The sequence below is a fragment of the Centruroides sculpturatus genome, unplaced genomic scaffold, assembly GCF_000671375.1.
Source record: "Centruroides sculpturatus isolate CEXI.00-Female unplaced genomic scaffold, Cexi_2.0 scaffold110, whole genome shotgun sequence".
NCBI classification, from domain to species: domain Eukaryota; kingdom Metazoa; phylum Arthropoda; class Arachnida; order Scorpiones; family Buthidae; genus Centruroides; species Centruroides sculpturatus.
In genome coordinates, this window is record NW_019384339.1 from 1,067,415 (window position 1) to 1,093,312 (window position 25,898).

General features: G+C 27.8%; 4 protein-coding genes and 1 long non-coding RNA gene across 6 annotated transcripts in view; 4 read left to right on the forward strand and 1 right to left on the reverse strand.

Moving 5' to 3' along the window:
* The window catches only part of LOC111633410 (disks large-associated protein 5-like), a 10,323-nt gene extending 1,489 nt beyond the window's left edge, over positions 1-8,834 (forward strand). The window contains exons 2-4 of the mRNA XM_023377978.1: positions 7,782-7,942; positions 8,066-8,152; positions 8,225-8,834. Of these exons, the coding sequence (XP_023233746.1) occupies positions 7,782-7,942; positions 8,066-8,152; positions 8,225-8,431 (455 nt within the window). The 3' untranslated portion in view covers positions 8,432-8,834. The remainder of the gene's footprint in view (positions 1-7,781; positions 7,943-8,065; positions 8,153-8,224) is intronic.
* Positions 1,637-7,462, forward strand: LOC111633393. Its single transcript, XM_023377960.1, has 2 exons — positions 1,637-3,975; positions 4,115-7,462. The coding sequence occupies exons 1-2, from the start codon at positions 3,865-3,867 to the stop codon at positions 5,477-5,479; spliced, it is 1,476 nt and encodes a 491-aa protein (XP_023233728.1). The 5' UTR covers positions 1,637-3,864; the 3' UTR covers positions 5,480-7,462.
* Positions 8,835-9,801: 967 nt separating the features above from the next.
* On the reverse strand, positions 9,802-11,764 carry LOC111633436 (nicotinamidase-like). Of its 2 annotated transcripts, XM_023378011.1 has the most exons (2): positions 11,367-11,764; positions 9,802-11,257 (listed from the first exon to the last, which is right to left on the reverse strand). In XM_023378011.1, exon 2 carries the CDS (start codon positions 11,109-11,111, stop codon positions 10,257-10,259), a length of 855 nt encoding a protein of 284 aa, XP_023233779.1. In that variant the 5' UTR covers positions 11,112-11,257; positions 11,367-11,764; the 3' UTR covers positions 9,802-10,256. The 2 variants fall into 2 exon arrangements, with proteins under 2 accessions (XP_023233779.1, XP_023233775.1); XM_023378007.1 differs by lacking the exon at positions 11,367-11,764 and having other exon boundaries at positions 9,802-11,359.
* A 175-nt stretch (positions 11,765-11,939) lies between these two features.
* On the forward strand, positions 11,940-13,869 carry LOC111633156. Its single transcript, XR_002758016.1, has 3 exons — positions 11,940-12,037; positions 13,218-13,286; positions 13,727-13,869. It is a non-coding gene; the product is annotated as an uncharacterized LOC111633156 (long non-coding RNA).
* Positions 13,870-14,494: 625 nt separating this feature from the next.
* Positions 14,495-21,776, forward strand: LOC111633036. The gene is made up of 13 exons (XM_023377565.1): positions 14,495-14,527; positions 14,789-14,884; positions 14,968-15,084; positions 15,172-15,291; positions 15,377-15,481; positions 15,550-15,618; positions 16,268-16,366; positions 16,438-16,503; positions 17,693-17,815; positions 20,497-20,610; positions 20,802-20,903; positions 20,983-21,063; positions 21,147-21,776. The coding sequence occupies exons 1-13, from the start codon at positions 14,495-14,497 to the stop codon at positions 21,330-21,332; spliced, it is 1,311 nt and encodes a 436-aa protein (XP_023233333.1). The 3' UTR covers positions 21,333-21,776.
* The last annotated feature ends 4,122 nt before the right edge of the window (positions 21,777-25,898 follow it).

The following is a 25,898-nucleotide window of genomic DNA, read 5'->3' on the forward strand; positions in this document are numbered from 1 at the left end:
GTCTAACGAAATACACCAGAAAGAGGTACTCACTCTCATGACAAAGTTTTTCTTGATGAAGAAGAATCCTCCGACAGAAAGGCCGATCGGGGTCTTTCCGAATCTCTTCATGAAATCTAGAAACTAATCAAATAAGTTTATTAATCAAATTGTTTACGGTTAAAAGGCGAATTTAATAATTGGTCGAGTATTTCGAGCGATGTCAACCTTGAGTTTGCTTTCTATTTTCATGTGGACGGAAAAAAATCTTCTGATTCTACTACTTCAATGCTGATTCACAAAAATAAATGAAAATTTAAAGGAAAAAAAATTAATGTTATTTAAATATTCTTTGCATCTTTAAAGATACATCTGAAAATGTGTATTCAATGTAAACTGCATTGCCAACATGAGGTTATTTGTGACTTATATCAAATGTAACAAAGAATGGGTCAATATCCATCTCTTAATGTTGTAGATCTTACTTTAAAATTCATATTTGGTGATGGATTGTTTGAATGGAACATGTTCAAGTAAACATCATTGTAAGTCAAATTCCCCAACATTTAAACATTCAGAATTACTATCCATAATTCTAATAGTACAGTAGTTATAAATATAAATACAACAATTATATTATTATAATATAGAATACTCAGAGAGACAACAAAAATAAAAATATAACAACTCAAATAATAAACTGTGATTCTTCTCACTAACCAGGATGATAGAAATGTTTGAGAGATGTTAGAAGTTATAAAAGGTTTCCCAGGCAATAGAAATCATGTTTGCTTCCTTATAGTTAATAAATCCCCCCTTTTTTTGTAGTTTTAAAGATCTCTAATAGTTCACACCATCTTAAATGTGCTATATCATCTGTAACTTGTATCATTCTAGCCTCCTCAAACATAACTTTTACTCCTGAATCAGTCACATAGATGGCCAAAACTGTAGGGGCTTACTCCTAACAATGGTCTATTCTTTTTTAACATACTACATAAGGACCAGCCGGTAACCATATATATTCCAACTTCATATCAACTCTTATCGTTGATTGGAATTGTATATATTGCTTAACAATAGCAAAGACAGACTATTTACTAAAGAGCTACAACTCAGATTGTTGTTCTACAAGAAATGCTCAAACAAGGCAGAAACCTACATGTAACATGCATAGATTACAAGAAAATATTCAGCACTGTACACATATAACTGTACAAAATACATCTATCAGTTAATATATTTCTGGAAAATATAATACAACAGTTGAGAACAACACATTACATTAAAACAAATCAAATACACAGAAGTTAATTTATTTCCCAAGTCCATACTAATTCTGTCTGGTCTTAAACCCACTGTTCAATAGGTTAAACAACATAAAATATCAAAACATAAAATGGGAAAATACATAGTTTGTTGTCTAAGGATAACATAATTCTATAATCCTAAAAAGGGCATAACTAAATTACCTATTGGTATACATATGACTTTGACATTTAAATAGTTTGATCATAAAAAGAGGAATTCTAAAGAAGGATCACTGTGCAGTTTGAATTAGAGAGGACATTAAATGTTTGGATGATGTATAATCTAAAATTATAAGTTAAGCATAAACATTATGAAATAGTGATGACAAAAATTTTTGTCATCACTATTTCATAATGTTTATGCTTAACTTTCGACTATTCTACTTAACTTTCGACTAGGAAATATCTAAAACATCCGCGAAACAAGTGATCCCACGTCACTAAACACAACCCGTTGTTTAACTTTAAATTAAACAACATTGACACCACCTGGATACGAAAAAACGTATCTATGGCATGACAAAAACAAAGATATTTTAAAAAATGTTAATGTTATATCGTACAATACTTGATAATAGCAATGTTGACCGGCACTCTAGCAGTCACCATCATCACGTCCATCTTCTCTTCCCCGTAATCTTCATTCTCTTCCAAACCCCAGACATGAAGCATATAAGTCAAAGCAATCAACAAACAAACAATGACTAAGAGCAAAGATGAGTCGTGTCAACTCAGAGATGACTCTACAAAAGCCTGACATCATCAACAAGTCAGAAAATGTCAACTCAGAGATGACTCTACGGAAGCCCGATGTCATCACCATAGAAGAAAACACTGCCAATGAATCATCACTTGATGATGAACTTTCTCATGCTGTAAGGGTTTAAAAGGAGAGCTCGAAGCAGAGAAAAGTCAGTGCGAACTGGGACACAGTCCAGTCAGTTAGGAAGGCAGTCAGAAAAAGACCGTGAGACAGTTGAAGATGGGGACACAGTCGGGTTAGAAAAAGGCAGTTAGAGCGAGAGACACAGTTGAGTTAGAAGGGGACAGTTAGAGTTGGAGACACAGTTCCAGCCAGAGAAAGGCAGTTGAGTTATAGATGCTGTCACAGAAAGAGTTGCTGCAGAACGAGTTGGAATCGCAGTCACAATTAGACAGACAGAGATCCAGAGAGTGAAACCAGACGAGCACCAGAGAAAGAGTGGTTCCAGAAAGGACGACTCAAAAACGAGCCATCAGAAACCTCTGCAGTCTTGGCCGTCAAGTCCACGTCACAAGAGAAGACATCTTGTTTATCTGGTATGTTGTGGGTAGCGTAAGTTCGAAATACCCCCCGTTAGGTACCCCCTCGTTGAATAGATAAAAATAGGCAAATTTCCAAAATCGGCTTTTGTAATTCTGTTCCAAACTTTTGTATATGTTAATAAATGTCCTTAAATTGGTTATATATTTGACTCTGCATTCTTCCTCCTTAGAGGCACATTCCTGGACTTCAGAGTGACTCTTACCCTCGCGCCTTAATCATCCATTTTATCTCAAACGGCAGTGTGTCCGATAAAACACACCTGGTGGCAGGACTCTACCCAAAAAAGTACGAAATAATTCTTTACGGCCCCGAACCCCACAATATCATACAGTTAAAATTTTCATTTTTTTGTTTTTTTTATAGGATTGTATTCCACATTTTAAAACTTATTCTTGTAGATATTCTATTGATGTTTAATGGAAGGACTATTAAAAAACAATTGAAAATGATAATTAGTTTAAATTATATTAGTTTTGCTTGAATTTGAAAGTGGGTTTTTTCTTGTATATTGGGTTGGCATAGACTACTTACATTGACACAACCAAATAACAAATATAATACATCAAACAAACACTATTACACACCCACCAATCATACTACAAAAATATAAATTCATAGATAACAATGCAAAATATACTATATATGACAGCCATAATCTGATCACACACTTTCATTGATAAAACAAAATCTATACAGTAGAGTCCTGTACAACATGCAAATAAAGCAAGCAACACCCTTGAATTATGTCAATCAGAGATATATGATTTTTTTCAACTTATAGGCCATGGTTTAAACTTTCATAAATTGTGTGATAATTAGAAGCGGATTTTAGGCAAATGCCTATTTTTTTCCCTTAGCATATACATGGCAAAGATTTTGTATTAACACTTTTCATGAACATTTAGACCGAAATAATGGTATTTTAAAATGCCTAAAAATGCCTAATTTGACGTTACTGCCTATTTTTGCCTAAAACATAAAGTTTAGCCTGTTTTCATATTTTTAAAAAGTTTTTTAATTTTTCGTTTTGTTTCCCACAAAGATTTACTTTGATTCTTAACATACTGTATTGCTTACATTCCAAGGCAGTTAAAATTTTACAAATTCTCCCTCCACCATACCCTCTGAAAACAGCAATTAGCCACACCTAGTCTTTTGTCACCAAGTCATAAAATCCCGAATTGCCAGAATAACAGCCTGACAGTCTACTGCAGATCAGTTTTATTTTTGTCTTTGGAGTGTTCACTTGTGGATAAAATTTTAGTGAAAATGCCAAAAGTTAAAACATCTAAAGCTTCATTAATTCGGCAATGGCTTCAAGAATTCCCTCATTACACGTCGGATGGCAAGATTATTCTGTGCCAAGTCTGTAATAAAGAGGTCAGTAAAAAAATATTTTCATAAATTAAAATATTACTGCAAATTACAAATTATATATACTGTACTGTATAATGTTAATATATATAAAATATAAAGTAGTTTAAAAACAACAAATAATAAAATTTAATATTTTTTGTAGGTGTCCAGTGAAAAGAAATGCCACCTCACACAACATGCACAAGGTGCTCTGCATAAATCGAACGTTGAACGAAAATATAAAATGAAACAGACTCTCTTGACGCAGACTTCAGAGACTTCATCAAAGAAAAATGAGTTTAGTGCTGATTTGTGTCATGCTATTATAGCAGCAAATATTCCATTTAAAACATTGGAGAACACTCATTTTAGAAATTTCTTGGAAAAGTACTGCCACCAGAAAATTCCTTCAGAGTCGACACTTCGAAAGTATTATGTGCAACCTGCATACGAAGATATTATTTCCAGGATAAGAGACAATCTTAAGGACTCTTACTTGTGGTTCTCTGTAGATGAAACAACGGACAGTCTTGGACGCTACGTTGCCAACTTGATTGTTGGAAAGCTTGATGCCGATGGGCCCTCCAGAGCTTACCTGATCTACACGAAACAGTTGACTAAAACTAACCATGAAACAGTGGCTCATTTTGTGAACAATGGACTAAAGATAATTAATCCTGATGAAGACAAAGTTCTTGTAGCCGTAACAGATGCTGCTTCATACATGGTTCCTGCCATGAAAACACTTAAGATTTTTTTTCCTGCTCTTGTCCATGTGACATGCTTGGCCCATGGTCTCAATCGGGTAGCAGAGCAAATCAGAGTAGAATATGAGAAGGTGAATAAACTCATCTCCTCTGTCAAGAAAGTGTTCATTAAAGCCCCATCAAGAGTGCAAGCTTTTCGGCAGATGCTCCCAGATGTTGCTCTTCCTCCAGAACCTGTTCTCACTCGTTGGGGAACTTGGCTGAAGGCTGTTAACTACTACAGTGAACATTTCTCTGATATAAAGAAACTTCTGGACACTTTAGCGGATGATGCAGTTTGTGTAACTAAAGCCAAGGAAATTTTGAATGACATTTATGTTCAGAACGACTTGGTGTACATTAAGTCTCATTTCACATTCATTGCAGACACTATTACTGCTCTTGAAAGTAGTGGGAAACCGATATATGAACAAATTGATCTCCTCAACAGAGCAAAGCAGAAACTTTGTGATGCACCAGGCACTGCTGCAGAAAAAGTGAGGAAAAAGTTGGATGCAGTGCTTCAAAAGAATACTGGATTAAAGTCCTTGTTTGTTGTGGCTGATATTTTGGCAGGAAAGAAGAGCAAAACCGAAAGTGAATTCCCAGTTCATCTTCTTCCAAGGTTGAAATACTGTCCGTTATCGTCAGTAGATGTGGAACGCTCTTTCTCTGCGTATAAATTAATACTCAGTGACAAACGTTGCAACTTTTCTATTGAAAATTTGGAAAAAGTGCTTATAATATATTGTGAAGCAAACTATGGGAAACAGAGTGAATAAAAAATGTAAAGATAATTGTTTGTCTACTTTTGCGTTTGCAGCATTCTGAATATGTGCATTTTTGTTTGGAATACATATGTTAAATAAATAATCCATTGTCTGATAAGTACATTACTTGTTCATTGTGCAAATTTTGACCGCCTATTTTTTGTTTATAAAGCCTAAACGAGACAATTTAAGAGCCTATTTTAGGCGCCTAAAACACTACTTTTAAGGGCCTAAATGTCCGCTGTCTAGTGATAATGCAGCTTTTGATAATGTTATTTCCTATAATGCGTAATGAATCCTCCCAGACTCCCCCCAGTTGTATGGGACTCTACTGTATCATCATTGGTGTAGGTGTTTCAAACATCTACAATGTACAAAATACATACTATATACTGTAAAAATTAGTAAATATTCTGAACTTTTCATGAAATAATGCATTTGTGGAGAGTGGGTAAAATAATTAATGTGCCTATAGTCTGTCCCTCTTGCACAATGCCATAAGATGTGCATGACCTGATGTTTGGAGGTCTTAACATTAGTATATACATCACATTACAGAAAATTGCTTATTGAATACATATCACATAGTAATTCTTAAATATTGATACATATCTTTGCATTTCTTTATTTAACCTACTGAAAATGCACTTTCTTCTGGCTAGCAGCAAGGTTGCAGCTTCATTTGAACAGGGTTTTAGATTGCTTAGTAGCTGCTAGCTAAAATTGTAATGTCCATGAGTAACATATGTCAAATCAATTCTGAAATGAAAAACTGTTTTTGGAAGTTTGATAGCAGGTTGGCTCTACAAAGTCATAATCACATTGACATGTAGGCAAGCTTGAAGGATATGTATCTTATCATGGCTGCCATATGGGAATATAGATGCCTATATTTCTAAATTCTAGGTTTGATGAGCTTAGGCATGCACAAATTCTTTTTATGTCCATAGCAATTGTGGGCAAATTTTTTCACTTTTCCAAAAAAAATGGCTAAAATTGCAAGAATTAACATATAAGTTCGAAAATTTTTGGCTAAATTCTCATAAATTTAGTGGAAAATGGATGTGGGAAAAAAAATTTTTTTGGGCATGGACAATCAAAATATCTGGCTGCCTTAAGTCTTATTTGTAAGTATGTACCAGTGCTGTATTTCTTAAGTTGTAATATCTGAAATGTATTTTAACTTGTAATGCTGTACAAAGTAAACAATGAGTTTTTTGAAACTGACTGACTGTGACTCTTGACTTAAGTTTGCTCACATTTACAAACATAATGGGTCACTGTGACTTAATAAACTTCAAACTCCAAAAAAATTAATTTTGAATTAGATGTAGCAAAAACATAATTGTTCTCAATAACACTTAAAAAACCTCTATATTAGCATATAAATTGCAAATTTACAATCACGACTAACATGGTTTCAAATTAGTGTATTAATTTTTGGAATAGATAAGTTATAAATGTTTTTAATCAATTGCTGATTTTTCATGAAAAGCATTATAACAAGCATTAATCTGTGACATTTATAAATTTTGGTTTTTGTCTGTAACTCTACATCAGAAATAAATACATAGCAATTCTCACTGAAATCTGTTTTAATATAACCAAGAATCTCTCTAGTGCATGTAGAAATCTTTGGCTTATTCATATTATATGAAATGAGATTTAATATAAACAACAAAACCCATTTAATTAAAGATAACAAAACTATAATACTTTCTGTAGTTTTTCTCTAGGCACAGTTCATTATGTGATGAAACAAACTAAGAATTGAATAAGGTATTAGCAAGTCCATAATAATTCAGGTGATTTCATTGCTGGAATGAAAAAGAATAAAAATAAAAAAACATTACTAGTGACCTCTGGCATTGTCACTTTGACCCCACTGTATCTGATTTGTGAAACGAAATCATGGACCTGTAATTTTTATTAAGTTTTTAATTTCCTTATTTCATATTATATTAAAATAAGTATTTTGTATTAAAGATGTAATTTAAAATAAGTTTAAAACTGAAGTAATATTTTAAGACATCTTTCATTAGTTTCTATCAGTTTAATATATTAAGTGCATACTTTCATTCAATTTTATTTTAATATACTCGTATGAACAATGTTAGTAAAATTTAACTGAATATTTGTTAAGAGATATTAAAATTATTTATTAAAAAAATTATCTTCTGATTATTAGTTTTTACAAAACAGCAACAAGCTTCATTTCTTTTGCTATTAAATATCCTGTGGAGTTTAGTCGTCAATGTACATTTTTTATTATTATTTAGTTTAAAAACTTTGATAATTTTATTTTATTTTCAAGTTTCTGGACAAATAAGAACTTCTATAGGACAGACTCATCTTTTAATAAATCAACGTTTTAAACAGTTTTCTAGTCTTATTGACGATTGTGAATTTCGTAAAGGTCATAAAGAAACAACTTGTAATGATCTTCAAGGTTTCTGGGATATGATTTATTATCAAGTAGGAAACTATTCTAAATTTTAAAATATGAAATCTGGTGTTTAACTTAAATTATAGAATATTTATTGGAAGGTCTACATCTAATGAAAGTTTTATAAATATTGAAAATATGAAATACCTTAGGTAATGGACATTCATGAAAAATTTCAAAAATTGGAAGTTTTGAAGAATAACAATTGGAAAACTCTAGAATCTGAAGAAACAGATAAGGTTGTAATATTGTTTGTGTTAAAATTGCTTATCATATATATTATAATAATGTTTGTTTAAATGTCTTTTCAGAACAAAAAGAAGTCAGTTTGTGAAAATAAAATTAAAAGGAAAGCTCTTCAGTCTTCCGCTCTAAAAAATCACATTCAGGAAGCTCGCAAAAGAATGAATCAGTCTTCAAAAGTTTGTCCTGTAACATCATTTAATTCTCAGGATAAGGAAAATATAAATTATTTCTCATTAGCACCAGAAAATGGAGCTATTGAAAATAATACTTAAAATTATTTTATACAGAAATTTTTGAATTTTCATCAGTATTTAAAAAATATATCATCATGCACATATTTCAAAATATTATCAAGCTCAAAGTTAATCTCTGAAATTTTATTCTGTGATTTCCGTAAAATTTGTAAAAAAAAATAAATAAATAAAAACCGAAAATGTAAGAATTTTGTCAAACAATATTATAGTAGTTTAAAACTAGTCTAAAAGACAAAAAAAACAACCAAAGAATTTTATGTAATAAAATGTTCTTCTACATTGTATTAAATCAACGTGTAACTTTATTTTCAATATTTTAAAAATTTCTTTATTTAAATAAAATATTTTTGTATGCATTATAAAAATTTATATTAACTAGAATAAACTACGTTCAAAATAAAGGATTTGTTTTATTTAAAAATGCTGCATAAAATGTGAAATGATTAAACTTTATATTCTTTGTCGTCACCAGAAAAACTTTTTTTTTGATCATCAATATGACGTCAATACTAGCTGAAATTTTTAATGCCAAAACTTGGCAGCGATCCGACATTTTTCTGCTTTACGAGTTTGACAAGTACAATCAATATATATTACACGCAAATTTAGCTAAGAAGAATTGGTGTAGAATTATTGACCAGTATATAGATCGCGTTAAAAAAAAAAAAAAAACTGTTGAAATCGTAAATTAAATTTCGATATTAAAGATTTTCTGAAGTGTAATTATGCCAAAAGTTTAGTTAAACTTTGTGTAAATCTGTAATGCAATATTTTTATAATCATGATCGTTATGTAATTATAATTTAATTATATAACAGGATTAGTTTAAAAGGTCAGATGAATTTAATTATTAACTTCGTTCAAACCAAGCGAATCTTTTTAAATGTTACAAAGTGTTATAGTAATTGTTTATTTTTATTTTGAAAGTAGGGAGATAAAACTTTGATAAGACTTTCGCCGTTAAGAGATTAATTAATAGAATGCGTTTACTCAAGATAGGATAAATTAATTTCGATGGATTAGATAAGATAAAGCAATTATTGTGGACGTTTTAAATTTGTTTTTACCTGATTTTTGAGGTTTCAGTCAACTATATTTTAACTTTTTTTTTTGCTGTAAAAGTTGTACTTACACACGAGTATATAGAATAAGCTTTTAACACGCTCTTCATACATAAACTTTCAATTAGAAAATAAGTTACTGACAAAACATTTTTCCCGCATTTTGATATATGTAAAAATTATATTGTTTATTAAAAAGATTTTTTTTAAGATTCCAATTATTATTTTTCGTTGATAAATTTGTGCGAAATTTTTAATCCTATTATAAATGTCATAAATCGAGTCACGCTTAAATCAATAAAAATCTTTATTTGTTGATTAAAAAATTATCTACAATCGAAAAAATTATAAACTAATCATCTTTTATTTCATTATTATTCTATACTTCTGGTTACATATAGCTTTAATATAAATTTTAAACGTTATTTTTTCTGCAAATGCCAACATATATTCATTAATATAACAACTGTTAATGTCGGATCGATACAGTTCAAGGATACAATGGTTTTACGATTCCAAAAAAACTGAATTCCAATATATAGAGTCAATAAGCACAAAACGGATGATTCAGACAAAACGAAATCCCTTAATCAGGATATCTAGAACTTTTTGTAAATATTGATTTATTACATTTTTATGCATGTTGAAATCCATATTTTGTGTTATAAATTTTTTAATATTCAAAATCATTTTTGATGGGTGTTTATCCAGGACAAAACCCAGTCTATTTTTGTAACTAATCTATTTATATATGGTGTATCATTAATTAGCGAAAAGGAAGTTTATTTTCTAGCTAATAACATTGCCGTTCTATATCCAAGTTCTGGTTTACGATCTTTTCCTTCGATTAAATTTCTGACTTGATCGGAATTAATTATAATACCTTTCATATCTATAATTTTGTCTTTCATGATTTTAATGGATTTATTATCTACACCACGGCTAGCATCGTCGATGAGGAACGTACGGTAACCAAGTTCCAAAGCATGCAAAGTAGTGGATCCAACGCAATAATCGTAAGCCAAACCACAAATAAAAACGTCGGTAACACCTCTTTCACGCAATTCTGTATCCAGATTAGTCGACGATAATTTCTGATTATCCCAGAAAGCCGAATAACTATCGATATTGGAGTTGGTACCTTTATGTACTATAACCGCATTTTCGGTGATTTTAAGATCCGGATGGAATTCGGCACCCCATGTATTCTGCACGCAATGTTTAGGCCATAGTTTCTGCTCGATTTTTGGAGTTCCTTCGAAGATAACCGTATCGAATGTTTTGGCTTTCTCACCTGTAACTAAACTACTACAGTCCACTTTCCTCTTGCTTATGTTTTCTATGAAAGACACGTGATCATCGGGATGCCAATCTAGCGAATAGATGATCACGTTAAAATCGATACTATCGATTAGATGGTTGATGACGGGGATGATATCCTCCCCGTTATGGTTTGCTGGGCAATTTTTGATGGAAAGGCTACCCTTTATAAAATCGTTTTGGACGTCTATAACTACAAGAGCACTTACTGGTTTCAAGATGACTTTAATCCAATTCTTCCACGCATATTTAAACTCGTCTTTATCGATTCTTCCGTCTTTATTCGCGTCGAAAACGTAAAACATGTCGGCCAGCATTCTGGGAAGAACGGAATAACTTTGACCATTTTCACGGCAAAACAAATGACGTGTCAGCTCTTCGAATTCTTTTAAATTCAATCCTTGATCAGTATTTTTTGCGAAATGTCGATAGCAATTATGTTCTACATCTTCACTGTTAATATCTTCATTTAATAGAGAAGAAAAGTAGTTATTAATATCAGTCATGTTCAGACGTTTTACCAAACTCCAAAGAAGCAACTATTCAATAATAAACTAACACAATACACCTACCTATCGCTTTCAAAACTAGTTCCTGTTACCACGGAAACATCTTTAGTTCAGCTACTAAATACATGCAAGTCACCACAAGGGTTTTGCGTTTTTTTTTCCTTTATTGAAGACAACACGTGCTACAAAATCATTCGTTTTCGTCACGTGGTCACTTAGTCACGTGATCCCGATCCTTTATTAGAAACGATCATAAAATATTCATTTAAAAATTTGTTAACCTATAAAATTTTAAAGAATGTAACTAAAATATTGTTATTATTAACTAAACTCTTTAATTGTGAGCGGAAAAATAGAAAAAAACGGCCGTTTTATTAACAGATTATAAAAAAAAAACATTTTAATTAAGGTAGAATTTTAACCATTTCTTACGTAAGATTGCGGAATTTACCCTAAAGACGCGTGCCGTCATCTTCCCTCTCTATTTACGTAACCATTTTTAAAATAAAATGATGAGAAACGTCTCTTAAATATTAATTTCGTAATCGATAATTAGAATAATAATAACGTTAACAAAAAAGTACACGAAAGTTAATTAAAGAAACAGGAAAAAAAATAATTGCTATTAACGATAGATGGCGATATTATTTTTGTTTTAGAGGAATAATGTCAATTTCCTTGTCAACGTGCTCGTTTAAAAATATTATTTTTGAGCATTTTCGTGGAATATTATGGTAATTTTTTTTTAATTCTTCGAATTATTTATGCTCCATACCCGATTATATTTACAAATTCGTACTTTAAATATCCGTTTACTCGTGTTACATACCTACAATATACCAGTACATGAGACATATTTAGAATACATAAATGCTGAATCAATATTAAAATTTTAGAATTTCACTCTTACATATGCTCTTCATCTGCTCTTTTATATAAAATTCTAGCAGATAAATATCTAGAATTTTTTTCAGTCTATAGATTTATAAGTTTTCAAAAAATATTGGAAAAAGAAAAGTAGAGTATATATAATAATCTTATATTATATACATTTTAAATGAGGATTACATAGGAATAGGAATATAATTTTTCTTAGGAACGTGCGTAATGCTGTGATAAATTTTTTTCACATTAAAAAGTTATTCTAATTCAGAAATAGATGTGTGGAATGTGTTGGTGAGATTATTTTCTACATTTAGAATATTATATAGTACTTCTATTACATTATTTTATTGTGTAATATTTTCTAATTAAAGAATTTGCAATTGTAAATATAAAATTCTTGATCTGGACATATGAAAAATATTACTTTTTCTGTATTACATCTTAAACATTTAATTATAAGAATATTTTGTAAAGAAAAGTAAAAATTAAATATATACAGTACTAAAGAAACAGACATTAAGAATCGGTTGTTTATAATTTGCTTCCTGCTTATCCTAACTGAATATATATTGTAATAATGTGAAAATATTTAAATGTCAAAGTTGTTAGACATACACTATCTAACTAAAATTAATAATCTCTTTCAAATGATAATTATATATTAAAAAGGAAATTTATATATATATTGCTAGAAAAATAATAGGATTTTTATAAAAAATATTATAAAGTTTTTAACCAAATTTCCAGTACAATTCAAGCTCTCAATGGGATGGTTGGAACCTTTTCAGAGCTGTTTGGAATAAAAAGTGTTTATAGTTCAGTTAACTAGATATAATTTATGATAATAGATGAGATGCTGTTCAGTATATCAGATAAGCAATGAGGTGAAGCATTATCTTTAGGAATTAGTTGCTTATTTAAAGAAATGTAGAACATTAAATTCTTTGGTCAGTTAATTTACTAATTTAATATAAAAGTCAGAAATGTTTTCAGCTTAGAATTATATTTCTATTGAAAATTTTATTTCAGTTAATTTTTATACTGTTATGGTGAGATTTAAGAAAATTTGAATTTTACCCTGAAATGCCTGAAGAAATGGTGAGGATTTAATTATATATTTATTTATTATCTTTAAAATACTGGTAAACAATGAAAACAGAATAACTAAATTAGAAAACTCGAAACAGTGTTCACAAAATAAATTGACATAGCATTTAGCTTATGCATAGTTTACTGTAGATAAATAAATTGTAAATAACCTACTGAATTCGACCTTGATAAAATGCCAGGATTCATTCTGTTAGCCATATTCAGTGATTGGTTGCTATATAATAACTAATTCTGTCATTGAAAATGACATCTGATTTATTTGATTTTAGATGCTATTTCTAAACAAAATAACTAAATAATGTATAATTTTATAAATAAAATATATATATATTAATTAAAACATGAAAGAATAATTTAAAGTGTGTTTCACAAATGTCATTTTTTAAACAATGCAAAACTTTACAGTTTAAAATATTTATTTTTTTAAGGATGCTTTACTTAATGCAGTTCTAAATGAAGATGTAAAAGAAGTTAGAAGATTATTAGATGATGGCTGTTCAATTAATTACATGAACCAGGCAAGGAATTGTAAATTAATAATATTTTATTAAACTAAATAACTTATTTATAATTATTAGCATATTTATGACATTATTTCTGAACTACTTATTTTGTCTTAACTTAAAAATCATTGTAATACTTTTGTATATATTTTTATGAAATTATTAAATTTTTTGTTATTAGCTTATTATAACAAATGAACTGAAACCTATAATATATTTTCAGAGAAGTACTCTTTTTGTTTTGAGTTTTTTTTTTATTATAACATAGTAATCAATAATTGTGTATGCATGTTATTATGTAGATATATTAAAAATGTTGTTTTTAGAAGTTAATTTTGNACAAAGAAGTAAATCTGGTTGGATGAATCTAATTACAAACAACAACAACATATTTTTTTTATTAATGCTATTACAATGACATTTGATTAATTCTTTTGAAGACAAAATCCTTTCCAGAAAAATACAGGAACCACCATTCATTAACTTTGTATTCCAGACATTACACTTTTGGCAACTGACCATTCTTTTTAGGCTATTGGCCGCCAAACAGTCTTTTAAAAAACACAAAATTATCCAATTAAAAATATAAACATTTTTAAAAAACAGGAACTGGTGATATTCGGACATCTTCTCTTTTCCATCATACCTTCTTGGGGTTTGGCTTTTATCTACAATGGAATAAGCGCTGGTAAAATGCAGATGGCGGCCAGTAGCCTAAAAAGAAAGGTCAGTCGCCAAAAGTGTAATGTCTGGAACACAAAGTTAATAAATGGTGGTTCCTGTATTTTTTTGGAAAGGACTTTGTCTTCAAAAGAATTAATCATAATTATCTCCATCGGACGAAAATTTACAAAAATGACATTTGAGTTTATTTTAGTATTGAAATTTTATTTTTTTTTTTTTCATTGTCCAAAATTTTTTGACATTGTAAATTAAAGTTATTACAATATTCAATAAGTATTGAATCTTTTCATTTTTTTATTTCAGAAATTGATATATCACATTTTAGCATATGATATTGAGAAAGTAAAGTGTCTAATGGAAACTTCTCTAAATAATTTACTTCTTGATCTTAGAAATATGGTAAAATTATTATCCAAAATAAATAATAATGAAACTAATTTCATAATTATCAAGTTATGATAAATTATGATGATGTTTTACAGAGTCACAATGGTGCTCCTATATTATATTTTGTTCTACAACAAAGAGATGCAGAAATGGTAAAATTGTTCATTGAGAAAGGCTGCCATATTTATACTGTTATGAGAGATAATGAAGGAGTATGTTTGTTTGTAAAAGATTTAATTAATTTTTGTTTTTATTATAAATATAATTTGTATGTAATAAGTAATTATGTATTGTTTTAGTTTGATATGCCTGTATTTTTTGCTGCCTTAAAATCAGACACTTCAGTTGATATAATTGAAGCTTTGCTTCCACAACACAAACCTCTCCAAGAAGAATTATTATCAAGATTATTATATAAAGTAATTTACATATGTCAATTAAAATAAAATGAGAGTTTTTAATAAAATTATTAATTATTTTTTATTTAAATAAAAAATAAAATAGGGAAAAACAGTTTTAGAAGTAGCTTTAGAAGAAAATGTTTCATTAGACGTTTTTAGTTTATTGATTGACAGAGGTGGAGCAATTCTAATTTCAAAAAGAAATATGGTTAGTAATGTTATATACTATTATATTGATAAAATATTGGTTTACTGACTTTCTCATTTTAATTTCAGTTTAATGAAACTGTAAGAGATTTAGCACTGAAGTCCAATAAAACAAACTATGTAAATAATATTGATAAAGTAAGTTTGAAATTTTAAATTTTTATTCAGGTACTATTTTATGATTTATAAATTAAATACATTGAAACAATAAATTGTTTTTTTTGTTCCTTATTATCTCAAAAATCACGTTTTTCCATTCAAACACTTCTTTTAAATATCTGTGAACCTTGCAATTAAGATTATCATTATATATTAAATTAATATAATAGAGAGCCAACTGTTTTCTTTTCAGTTGTGTTAGTGTATTTAAATAAAAAAAATTTTTTTTGTATTACTATTTAAACACTTTTAATTTAAAAAAATAAAAATAAATAAATTAAGTAAATTATTTAAATTCCTATAAAATTTAATTATCATTTTTTAATTGTTAAAAATTCCAACAAGTTCAGCTTTTAAATTCAAACTATGGAAGAAATTTGTTAAATACAATATTATAAAAATAATTATTCAAAGTATTAATAGATTTTCAAAATTTAATGTATTAGGAGACTTTAACATAATTATTAATGTTAATGTTTTAAGTAATTTGATGGTTATCATTTTCCTTTCCTTCTTCCATCACAATCTTGCTTTGTCAGAATAAGAATTATATGTACAGTACATTACGATATTAATATATTAAGCTCTCAAGATTATATTAATTTAATCAAGTTTAAAATATTTACAGAATGTTGCATTATGGATTTTAGAGCCCAAAACTTATCCAAATCAAAGACAGATTTTAGCATTACATGGTTATCAGCCATTGTTAGAAATAAAATGCCAAGTAAGATTAAAATATGATGTATTATTTAATTTTTCATATTGATTTTAATTATAAAAAAACATTTCTTACAGTTTGGTAATAGTATAACAGAATATCTTTCAAATGATGAATTTGTAATACAACTGCCATCTTATCAGGTATTTCTTTTTTATAAATATTAAATTTATTATTTGTTTACAATGTAAAACTGAATTTTAATTTAAAATTTTTAAAAATTAGGTAAAACATTATGAATATAATTAATAGTCAGATTATCTTATGGAATTTTGAAAATAAATAGCCATCCTATGTTTTCATTTTGAGTTTAATCATATATTTGTTTAATATTCTCATGCATTTTGATACAGAATTTATTGACTTCTTACCTATTTCTGAAATACCAAAGAGGTCTGTACTGAGTACCATTTTTAGTAGATTTTTGGTAGATTTATATCAAGTTAATTTTTTATCTCTGTACCAATTGCACATGCAGATGACATTAAAATTATTAGTAATGATCTGTTACAGCATTATATTAAATTAATGAATTTTTTGTTTTATGTTCTTGCCATAATCTTTAAATTAACATACAAAAGATTGTTGTTATGCATTTTTATCTGTTAAATAATCTATCTGTACTGCTTATATTAGCTACTTCAGATTTCTGATATTAATGATCTTAATAGTAAATGTTAATTATTTAATTGATACTTGTCAATAAAATAGTTAAATTTTTATATTTTTCATATGGAATAATATATGACATTATTATTCTGTTACATTCTTTGAGTTTCTTTTTTATCCATTCTTACTTTTTTCTTTTTGCTCTTTCCACTCTTTGGCCATAAGAGGATCTTTTCTTCCTTACTCATTATGGGTCTGGCCTAGTTCACAATGAGGTGATTGGATGATGAGGAGCCCAACATATTTGGACCATACCATCTGTATTTGTTTTGAAGTTCCCCAGAGCAACAATCTGATTCCTTAACTACCTTGGCCACTTAGCCATCTATCATCAATTCTTGTTTTTTTATTGGAGTATTTAATTTTAATATATTTTTATATTAAAATTAAATATTTTATCTTTTATAATATACATTTCTATTCCAAGAAATATCTACTCTTTTTTAACTTATGATTGGAAAATAATATATTTTTTTAATTATTATATATTACAGTTTAATATGTAATTTAGTATTTAATCTAAAGTCAAATAACTGCATATTTTAGTGATATTTTTTTAAAGGAAATTTTGATTATTATGTTAACCATTTATATGTAATAAATAACAATAACAATAAATAATTTTAACAAAAGTGATGCTAGAAATTGTTATTTTTATTTTAGAAACAAATTCAGTTATTATCAGAAGCTGTGGAGAAAGGTAATTCTGTTGACTTTAATAATTTGTGTGTTCTTCCAAATAATGATGTCTTCAACTGTTGTTTATCATGGGATGGGAGATCAGTAGTAAGTATTTTAAAAAATGCTGTAAATTTTTAAAGATTAACTTTAAGTTAGTAAGAAAAGTAAAATCAAACTTGTCACAAGTCAAATTTAAAGTTAATTTACTGAATTTATTTTTAAGTTTAAATAGATATAATAATTTTAATACAGATTCTAATACATGTACATTTTAGTAATATTACACAAAATACACAAAAGCTAATTTAGTCAATATTTAAATTTTAAGAAAATACAGTAAATTCTTTTTAACATCAATTCCTGTGGAGTCTCTCTAAGGGTTGGTGTTAAATAGTTAATATTAATGAGTATTATGCAATTTCACTTTCAAAGAAAGTAATATTTCATATATATGATAATATTAAACTATATATTGAATTGTAAGACTGCATATTCTGTTTTCAGATAAATTTTTATGAATCTTGTACTGTACTTTTTCAGTCAGTTAAGAATATAAAATACCATCAAAAATCTTGAATTTTTTTTTTTCATTAGCTTTAATTATTGTACCTTTGGAATACATAATAAATACGTATTAATTTAGATTTTAACATTTAAAAACAAAAGAACCTTAATACAACTGTATAATATAAGAATACACAATACTTTTATATAATATACCTATTACTAGATAAAACTTTTTAAATCTGAAAAATTTTATAATTTTGAGTACAAAAATATCAGCTAAATTTGTTCATATTTTTTGAAACTTCATGAAAGTAATAATAATAATAATTCTAGAAGCTAAGTGGAAGAGATGCTGACATTCATTTATATCATTTAGTATACTATGAACTAAAAAAATGTTGACTGTTAACTGAGTTTCTCTTAAGCAGAAGTTCAGTATAAATAAAATATAGATTTCTGCTAAGGCATCAAAAACTGATGATATTAACCAATAGTGGAATAGTTGTACATGAAAATGATGATATCATTTTTAAAAATTTTATATGTCCAAAAAATATTACAAGTTGTATATAATTATAGGTATAACACTATTGTTTTCATAAAAAGAGGACCATATTATGATTATCAGCCAATGGATATAGAATGAATCTAGTTTGTTTTGTGAATTATTGGGTTATTTTTAAATAAAGTTTGTGAAATATTTGTATTGACCTTTTATTGCATTAATATTAATTTGTTTTACTTCTCTCATTTGATCGTTAATAATGTTAAAGAATCTAGATTTCTTCTTAATTATAATGAGAAATTATTTTTCTAAATAAAAAATAAGTTATATATGAATTAGTTATATTGGAAATTTAGTTTAATATCATTTCACAAACATTTTACTTTATTTTAAACATAGATTATAAAAACAAAAAGAACATATATGAAATGTGCAATGCCTTAATGTTATAAATGCCAAAAAACAAACTTATCAGGAGAAGTAAAAATACTTTTTCTAGTGAATGAATTCATTTCAATTTTACAATAAAATGGTAAAACTCACTAGGTTACAAATTCTCTGGAATATCAAAATGATGTAAACATAAGCCTTATGGCATTGCACACTTCATATATACTACATTATCTTAAGTATTCAGAAACTTGCCTTTCCAAAACATATCTATTTAATCTAAGATGTTAATAGAGAATAGATATATTCTTTGCTATTGTTATAGCTTTTCCATTCATGTTAGATTTTCCACTAGATATTGGTATATTTCAGCTGAAATTGTTCTTCATTACTCTATGAGAAACACAAAGCGACAACTTCATAGATGTAAAATCTTTATCAGAAAGCAAAAACAGAACTTGCCCACTATTGTACATTGTGAACAGTAGACAATCATAAATCCTTAATATCAATGACACTGAAATTGAATTGAATGTGAATCTACAAATTGTTATCTCCCAATCTCTAAACAAAATACATTGTTATCTTAAAAAAGAAACAGAAAAGGTTCCATACTAGTGAAATTAAAACATTAAATAACTGAAGGATGGCCCAAATAAGGTCTAGAAATAAATAATATGTAGGTAAGGATATTCAAATTTTCTTTGATATAAAATCTGATTTTCATGTCATTGTGACTTCAGTTTTATAAATGATGCACTGGTGTTACACATATTCATTATAAGTAATGATGCTTGAAAAAATGCATAGAAGTCATCTTGATATTAGGAGATGCAAGTAAAAAATTAGATCAGTTTTATTTTAACCTCACATGTCAAAGGACTTTTATTTATTATTTTGTTTTTAGTAAATTATTAATTAACAAGCAATTTAGTTAAATTTTCAAAACATGGGATCAAAACCATCAAATTTAGGTTAAAACTATGATTTTAATTTAAAAACTTCTTTATGAAAAAGATAGGTCATCTAAGCAGTAAAATTGTATAAATACTTTTATAAGTCATAATGCCTAAATGTCATAGCCTAAATTATAACTTATAACTAATAGTGGGACATCTAGGCACTAAAAATCATATAAATAGTTATAACTTGCATGATTTTCATAACTATTTATATGATAAATAGATGTTTTAGCTTTACTTATGAGATATGAATATACCTCTAACGGCTGGAGCTGTGTCCACCATTGTATAGCCTTCTTCCTAATAACTAGTTTGAGTTATTAGATATGAATATGTTGTTATTTTACATTGAAGTATGATTTGAAACTATTGTAAAATATAAATAAATATTCTTACTTTTTCTTCATTGTTTACTTTTTAAGGGTGATTATTTACCAATGTTGCATAAAGCAGTTCTCTTCAATCATCCACACTTGGTAAAAGCAATTTTAATGCTTAAACCACCACAACAATCAATCGATACATTATTTGATCAGGTTAGTTCTTATAATTAGTATAATTATACTAATTATAAAACTGGAAAAAAATTATTATTTTTATAAATTAAATCTTAAAAGTAACTTTTGACTATTACTTCTTTCAATAAATAAATTTCATGTATTATTGTGTTTTTTCAATATTATATATTATGTATGTAGCATTTATTTAAAGTATAATTTTTTTTCAGTATAATCGAACTGCTTTGCATTATGCATATGCCATTCCCAATGCAGAAGAAATTAGGAAACTTTTATTGAATTGTGGCTGTTCAGAGCATGTTTTAGATAAAGTAAATAATGAATTACTTTTTATTATCAAATTTGAATAAGATAACATGAGAAATTTAAAAGAAAATTTTATTTCAATAGAATGGTAAAGAGCCTCTTGATTTTAAAGACAAAGCAGGTACACAGACAATGGAGAAGCTTCTGCAACGACTGAGAAATAAGGTATAGCAATAAAAATGCTTAATGAATTTATTTTTTTAAATGAAAATTGTTTTAATTTTTAATTAATTATTTTTTAAATTTAGGAATATATTACAAATGAACCAGATCCATGGCAGTTTAGTGATGAAAAATGCACAGCAGAATACAAGCACCCGGATTATGGAAATAATGGTTGTAATTTTACTTCTCCAGATTGTCATATTTGTGATACACATAGTGAAGATCAGTTTGAACTAGAAAATCATTCAAAATATTGCATTATTTTATAAATTTATTATTTATTATATTTATATTTTCAAATATTTTTTTTAAGTAAAATATTATTTTTAAATGAATTATTTTTTATATAAGATTTGTTAAAGTTTATATATATAAAGGCACAAAAGATACATAGCAAACCATGATATATAGTAAATAATTTTACCATAAGAGAATTATAGAAAATTATGCAATTTAGCAATATAGAGATTAAAATATTAAAAACTATTTATTTATAATCACATAAAACATCTTATTTTTGCCAAGGAAAATGGTTTTTGATCGCAATTGTTCTATAAACCATTCTCAAGCATTGAATTATATTCTATCATTAGAATATAAAGTTCTAACAGAATTTCAAACCCAACAAATTCAAAATATAAATAAAAGAGCAAACAACAGAAATGCCACACAAAATCAAAAAAATAATAATAATAAATGATGAAACATAAATATAAATAAGATAAATATATAAAAATTTTGCAAATAAACAATGCAAAAAGCCAAATATGAAAAAATTTTACTGAAAACATTACTTCTTTGACAGAAGGGCAATCTATAAATTGGCATGTCTTAGTTATTTCTCCACAATGTATTTCCATGCTGATGGTAATCCTTCAGCATCCCTGGAATTCAAACATCTGTCCATTATCCTGCTTCTGTACATTTCTAACTTTTCGGTGTTCATCGCTAATGATGGTGAATGCACTGGTTTTATAATGTCAGTTTCCTCCCACTTCATAATTAAGCCTTCCACCTGCACCATGGTGGAAAATACTGTACAATACTATCCTTTTTTGATGTTGTATTGATGTTCTTTAAGGTGTACTTCAATTTTTCTTTTTGTGACTCCAAAATTGGAGTCACAAAAAGAAATCTCAAAGTATTCTTTCTTGACCTCTAACTGTTGATTTTCATATGGAACTCTATAGACTCTTACCTCTTTTTTGTTTTTCTTTGTCATCTGTAAGAAGTCTGTAAATGGTCATGTGTTGGTTTAATGTAAACAGCTCTCCAACCACTGATCAGAAGAGCTTATCTGTATTGTTGTAGCATTAATGAAAGAATAAAGGAGCTGAACAGAATTAAAAATATCACTGTAGAATTGGGATACAAAAAGAAATTTATCGAAGATCTTATTAAATGCTTTAAGGAAGTCAAAGGAGGAAAGAAAACAAGAAGCAATAGGATATCTAAGTTCATATATAATAATAACTTAAAAAACATCATGAATGAGATTGTGGATAATAAAGAATCAGAATTGGTATTCAAAAGACACCCACCATTTACAGACTTCTTAGAGATGAAAAAGAAAAAAAAAAAAAAAAAAGAAGCAGGAGTCTATAGATTTCCATATGAAAATGAACAGTTAGGGGTCAAGAAAGAATATATTGGATTCTAAAAAGAAATCTCGAAGTACACCTTAAAGAACATCAATACAACATCGAAAAAGGACAGTATTTGCACAGTATTTTCCACCATGGTGCAGGTGAAAGGCTTAATTATGAAGTGGGAGGAAACTGACATTATAAAACCAGTGCATTCACTGTCATTAGCGATGAATACCGAAAAGTTAGAAATATACAGAAGCAGGATAATAATGGACAGATGTTTGAATGCCAGGGATGCTGAAGGATTATCATCAGCATGGAAATACATTGTGGAGAAATAACTAAGACATGCCAATTTATAGATTGCCCTTCTGTCAAAGAAGTAATGTTTTCTGTAAAATTTTTGATGGTTTTTAGAATGAACTAAAAACATTTCCTATCAAAAACTGTTTTCCTTAGCAAAAATGTGTTGTATGTGATTTTAAGTTACTGATGAAAGTGTATTTTCGAAGAAACTATTTATTTATTTTAATGAAATGACTAATTTGCACAATTAAAACATACATTTTCATCTTCAATGGTTAGTGCTTTAATTGCTGATAAATGAAAGATTCTCATGAAGATTAATAAAATTTATCATTGCTATCAATTTAGTTCATTTTTTATTTATTTATTTTATTACTTTTTAAACTTCATTTTTAATATGATATCTTTTAATGCTGTATTCATAGATTTACATTTAATGCATTTACTCTTTCTTTTAAAATGCTTTGTGCGAATGTACTGTACATAACATCTTTAAAGAAAGAGTAAAAGAGTATTTTTAAGGAACTGTTGTAGTATAGTGAGACATGTAGATCAATATTTCTATGCCTTTAAATGAGAATCAAATTTTAAAAACTATTTTTAGCATTGTTGTAATAGATAAAATATCTCTTTAATGTCAAAAGAGAAAATTCATATTTCTATCCTGTAACAGATGATGCAAGACTATTTCCTTATTATATCTTAAATTGAAACAACTTTTTATAACACATTTTCTATTGCTTCCATATAGTGCCTTTTCAGTTATGTAGGAAAAGGTTATTGTATTGAAAGATATTTAAAATACAAAAATATAATAAAAACTGCAACAATAGTGCCTTTAATAAATTATATTTATAAAAACATTATGAATATAATTAATAGTCAGATTATCTTATGGAATTTTGAAAATAAATAGCCATCTTATGTTTTCATNTTTTTTAAATAGCCTGGATTATGGAGAGCAGTTGAATCAAATTCTATTACTGATGTAAGAAGATTAATAAATTTATGGTGTAAAACTGATTTGATGAAAGTACATAGAATTACTTATTTTAGCTTTTTGCAATTGTTTTATATTCTATAACTATGTTATAACATTATTTTATTAAACATTATAGGATGGCAAAACTTTACAACAGTTAGCAATAGAAACAAGAAATGAAGAAATAATTGGTTTAATATTTAGTATTCATCCCACAATGGTGAGTAATTATTTATTTTATATTTCTGTATTACTCATTAAATGTAAAAAAAAAGCTTTCTTTATTAATATAATAGCAGATGGTTTGTTGTTATTTTTTTGTCCAGCACTGCCTGGACAAAAAGTAACAAACCCTAAAATGTAAACCATTTTAGAATTTGGTTATTTTAGCCTACCATTGTCATGTTTATCATAAAGTATTAAATAAATTATAATAAGAGAAAAGAAAAATCAATCTTATTTAAATTCATTTAACAAAAATAAAAACAAATGAACAATCTGATAGACTAAATTAATATTAATAAAGATAATCTTAAAGATTTTATTGTTTGTTAGTAAAAATAGCATTAATTTATAGTTGTAGGAACCTTTATGAGCCCCTAAATTTTCTTTCAGATCTGGGCAAAAAAATCCCAGCTTTTCCCCTCTTGAGGAGAGGAGCTGGGGATTTTTTTTTCACTGTAATATGTTTTTATTTCAATAATAAAAACATATTACAAAGAAGTAAATCTGGTTGGATGAATCTAATTACAAACAACAACAACATATTTTTTTTATTAATACTATTACAATGACATTTGATTAATTCTTTTGAAGACAAAATCCTTTCCAGAAAAATACAGGAACCACCATTCATTAACTTTGTGTTCCAGACATTACACTTTTGGCAACTGACCATTCTTTTTAGGCTATTGGCTGCCAAACAGTCTTTTAAAAAACACAAAATTATCCAATTAAAAATATAAACATTTTTAAAAAACAGGAACTGGTGATATTCAGACATCTTCTCTTTTCCATCATACCTTCTTGGGGTTTGGCTTTTATCTACAATGGAATAAGCGCTGGTAAAATGCAGATGGCGGCCAGTAGCCTAAAAAGAAAGGTCAGTCGCCAAAAGTGTAATGTCTGGAACACAAAGTTAATAAATGGTGGTTCCTATATTTTTTTGGAAAGGACTTTGTCTTCAAAAGAATTAATCATAATTATCTCCATCGGACGAAAATTTACAAAAAGTAAAGAATATTTTATGTTATTTTTATGTACGTTTCTTTATAAAGCTATATTTAATTATAATTTTCTTTAAAAGTATATTCGTACAATTGAAGAATATTTTGTACCAGGTATGTACAGTACACCCACCACACATTTTATTTCACCGAGTAAGTTATTATTATTTTATTTTTAATTGTAACCCTTATATCGTGGTTAGCGATTCGGAATGTAATTGTGATATTAAAAATACATTTAGAGAAGTTTGCGGTTTTTACTGGCTTATCGAACAAACGAATACGAATGGACCCCAGACCAACACTGACGAGCAATCAACTGATGCCCCTGGAAGTCGGCTTCTTACTGAAACACAGCTTCCCAATGTCAAATGTCACGGCACGCTACTGTCTTAGATATTACAATTTTTCTTGTATTCGAAGATTTGTCTTTTATAATATGTAGCCATGTTTCCCACGTACAGTAGAACCTCCATTATCCGGACCTCCATTATTCGGATTTTCGATTATCCGGATTGTTCAAAATAAACAAAAATTTTACGAATTTGCTGATTTGCACTTGGCGAATTACGACACTGTTTATGTATGTGATGGAATGCATAATTTTTTTTGTTTCAACAACGTCTCATCCAGCACAATGGTCGTAAACTCTTAAATATATTTTACGTAGTAATCAAAATATAACTTGACATACGTATTTACAAATAATTTATATTCAAATTACATCATTTC

Excerpts from the sequence above, each read along its gene's own strand:
- LOC111633393 (XM_023377960.1), top strand. The coding sequence starts at position 3,865 with ATGCCAAAAGTTAAAACATCTAAAGCTTCATTAATTCGGCAATGGCTT. Across the intron at positions 3,976-4,114 it reads GCCAAGTCTGTAATAAAGAG|GTGTCCAGTGAAAAGAAATG; the intron begins GTCAGTAAAAAA and ends TATTTTTTGTAG.
- LOC111633436 (XM_023378007.1), bottom strand. The coding sequence starts at position 11,300 with ATGACTGATATTAATAACTACTTTTCTTCTCTATTAAATGAAGATATT.
- LOC111633036 (XM_023377565.1), top strand. The coding sequence starts at position 14,495 with ATGCAGATGGCGGCCAGTAGCCTAAAAAGAAAG. Across the intron at positions 15,619-16,267 it reads ATGTAAATAATATTGATAAA|AATGTTGCATTATGGATTTT; the intron begins GTAAGTTTGAAA and ends AAATATTTACAG. Across the intron at positions 20,904-20,982 it reads CAGAGCATGTTTTAGATAAA|AATGGTAAAGAGCCTCTTGA; the intron begins GTAAATAATGAA and ends TTATTTCAATAG.